General features: G+C 44.1%; 1 protein-coding gene across 1 annotated transcript; it reads left to right on the forward strand.

Annotated features, from left to right (window-relative positions):
• Positions 1 to 223: 223 nt before the first annotated feature.
• Positions 224 to 2159, forward strand: LOC105034614 (pentatricopeptide repeat-containing protein At1g05600). Its single transcript, XM_029261681.2, has one exon. The coding sequence runs from the start codon at positions 438 to 440 to the stop codon at positions 1962 to 1964; it is 1527 nt and encodes a 508-aa protein (XP_029117514.2). The 5' UTR covers positions 224 to 437; the 3' UTR covers positions 1965 to 2159.
• Positions 2160 to 3634: the final 1475 nt, after the last annotated feature.

A 3634-nucleotide genomic window follows, 5' to 3' on the forward strand; every position in this document is an offset into this window, starting at 1 on the left:
GATACTCTCAAGATTTCTTCATGACATTAAACTTAGCATTCAACTCGATTCATCATAATTTAAAATTTTAAATCTTTACAAGATTTGTCCGATAGCTTATAATGTACATTATACATAAAATATAATTTTTTTTTATTTTTAAAATATATATAAAATAGATATAATAAAATATATAAATAAAATTAAATATTATTTTAAAAAAATTACATTCTGCATGGGTTATAAGCTAGTTTTTTAGTATTTCATATGCACAATAAATTTTCAAGAAAAAATTTGTATGCACGCATAAAATAAAAATAAATAATTATTAAATAAAATTTTTTATTATTCTTCAATAATATCAAATTATATTTTGGTTTTCATTATTCTTCTATAATATTTATAAGACTATTTGCAAGATTGAGCGTTGAGATCCCTCCCCTCCTCCAGTCGCCGCCATGGCTACCGTCCGGTGGCCGCGGGTCCTGACCCCCACCTACCTCGCCCAGCTGATCCGCCAGCAGAAGAATCCCCTCACCGCCCTCCACCTCTTCCAGATCGCCCCTCTCCGCTACCCTTCATACCGCCACAACTCCCTCGTCTACTCCGCCATGGCCCACCAACTCCTCTCCAACTCCTCCCCTCCCCGCCTCCCCCTCCTCCGCTCCCTCCTCTCCCAGATGACCCTCGACTCCTCCCCCGCCTCCGACCCCCTCTTCGCCCGCGCCATCTCCTCCTCCCCTTCCCCCGCCGCTGCCCTCCCACTCTTCCGCCTCCTCCCCCTCTCCAACTGCCCCTCCTGGCCCCTCTCCTTCCTCGCCCTCCTCCGCCTCCTCCTCTCCCTCCCCCCCGCCGACGGCCTCCCCCCCGCCCTCCGCCTCCTCTCCGCCTTCGCCGGCCGCCTCGAGGCCCCCCTCGGCGCCCCCGCCCTCAACCTCCTCGTCGCCGCCCTCTGCCGCGCCCGCCGCCCCGACCTCGCCCTCCACGTCTTCGCCGACTTCGGCGCCCACTGTTGCTACCCCGACCGCGACACCTACCGGGCCCTCATGCGCGGCCTCTGCGACGCCGGCCGCCTCGACGACGCTGTCCACCTCCTCTACTCCATGCTCCGCCGCATCTCCCAGAAGGGCTGCGACGCTGACGTCGTCGTCTACCGCACCCTCTTCCATGCCCTCTGCGCCGCCGGCCGGGTCACCGAGGCCGAGCACCTCCTCGCCAAGGTCCTCTTGAAAGGGCTCAGGTACCCTCGGCGGCGCCGCGCGTTCCGGCCGCCGGAGCTCCAGGGGCGGAGCCTGGAGGACATGAAGAGGATCACCGACGACACCTTGGTGTCGGGCGGGGTGCGGAGCCTCGCGAGCTACAAAGCGATGGTCGAAGATCTGTATGCCGAGGGCACGCTCCGGCACGCGGATAAGCTGTTCGATGAAATGATTCAGAGAGGGTTCCGGCCGCCGGTTTCAGTGTTCGAGGCGAAGATCGCGGCGCTGTGCAAAGAAGGAAGAGTGGAGGATGGAGCGAGGGTGGTGGAGGTGGAGATGGTGGAGAGGGATTGCGTCCCAACCGTGAGAGCTTATAATTTGGTGATGGAAGGGCTCTGCAAGGAAGGGAAGGCCACAAGGGCGGTCGGTTACTTGGACAGGATGGACAGACAGGTGGGTTGTGTTGCCAGCAAGGAAACTTTTGAGGTTTTGGTTGATGGTTTGTGCTCGGAAGGCCGGTTTCTGGAGGCGACTCAAATACTGGAGAGAATGCTGAGGAGGCGGCATTGGCCTCAGAGTGGCATCTTTGATAATGTGATTCGAGGACTTTGTTCCAGTGGAAGGAGTTATGAAGCTGTGCTGTGGCTGGAGGAAATGATCAGCCAAGGGAAGATCCCTCAAGTTGATGTCTGGACCTCACTGGTGTCCATGGTATGTTTGGTTGATGACTTGGTGAAATATTCTTTATTTTCGGATGTTCTGGAACGCGAGCCTAGCTATTGTTGAGGCATGGTAGAGTGCCACTGCATTGTAAGTAAGGTTTTTTATACCATACGGAACAAGTATGTGGCATGGAGGGCACAGACGTATCGGTATTGTGAAATTTTGATATCAATATAAGATTCGGTAACGAAACGGTGAGCCTTCAATGTAAATATTTAATATTAATATATAAAAAAATATAAATATAATTATGAAAAATTCATATGATTTGATTTATGAAGAAATAAGATGTGAAGTCTTTTCTTTTTCTTTTTTTTGTTGTTTGTTACGAAAATATCTTTTTGTTTGGTAACCCAACAATGTTCTGCTTTGGGGGATATAGTAACTGCCTTGAGTGGTCTCTTCTAAATTAAGGATCTAGTAACTGCCTTCAGTGGTCTCTTTTAAATTAAGGCATGCTCAGCTTATCTGATTGACTTTAGAGGGACATTCAACACATATGATGTTAATTGTTTGGGAATTTGCAGGTATTTAGGTACTATGTATCCTTATTAATAACATAGGTTGTCATTATAAATTGCCCATATTAATTTTGCACCTAGCACATTGAGGTATAGTGCTCTCCCTGCATCTATATATAGGAAGTGCTGGTGTACTCTTTTCACAAAAAGGATTGAAGCCTCAATTCTCAAAGTTATGTACATTTTAGATTGAGACTCAATAAAATGGATCATGTTCTACAACACCATTAAAAGCATGTACGAGTAAAAATCATTTTTCTTTTGGAACTCTTGTACCTATGTATCAAATGTGTAAAGAAAGAGCGAATGGTACTAGTGGTGCTGGTGTCCAAAAAATTATATAAAATGTTATACACAATAGAAATTCGTACCATTGATGGTAAATATGTTGAATATATTAGTGAATTGAAATCCAACAGAGGGTAGCAGTTGGTATCAGTTGGTAAAATCACTAGATGTTAGGTATTAGTGGACTTCTGCCGCTATTCATGATCTAAATGATTTGATGGGCCTTGCCGCAATTCATCATATTAAGCCATCAAATAGTCTATTTTTTGGACCTTTTAGATATTTTTTTCAGAATGTAAATCATTATTAATAGTGTGGAACCTCCATTCAGATTGTTCATCAATGATTTTGTATTGCTATGATTGAGACTACAATCCTCCATGCATCAAGTCATCCTAAAATAAATATACTTCTGATTTCAAAAAAAAAAAAAAAAACTGTGTAGGAAGACCTGATGTATAGGCAACTTTAATCATTGGATTTCGTAAGGAGTATTCCAGGAAACAACATTCTTTTCTAATCCACTTGAATCCAATTGCATGAAAAGATCTACTAGGAGATATCTCTACCTTACATGTTACTTCCTTATACCATGCCTATGCATTAAAGGTCAACATGTGAGAGGGAACTGTATCAGAAGGATAAAGGAATTTATCTTACTTATGTGAAAAACAATTCGTAGCTTCATTTTTCTTCCCTCCTTTGATCATTATGGTAAATTTGGAGGTCAACAAAGATGAAGTCGGTGGAGAATTACACTTTTCAATGCAATATTTTGATAGTAATATGTTTGGTTGTATGCAGGTATTTAGAAAGGGAAAAGAAGATGGATATTTTTAATGGAGAAGTCCCATTTTCAAAGTATTTGGTGTACAAAATATGGAAACTAGAAATTTAAAATGTTTTGATTTTACTTTTCTAAGA

The sequence above is a fragment of the Elaeis guineensis genome, chromosome 4 (assembly GCF_000442705.2).
Source record: "Elaeis guineensis isolate ETL-2024a chromosome 4, EG11, whole genome shotgun sequence".
In the NCBI taxonomy this organism is placed as follows: Eukaryota; Viridiplantae; Streptophyta; class Magnoliopsida; order Arecales; family Arecaceae; genus Elaeis; species Elaeis guineensis.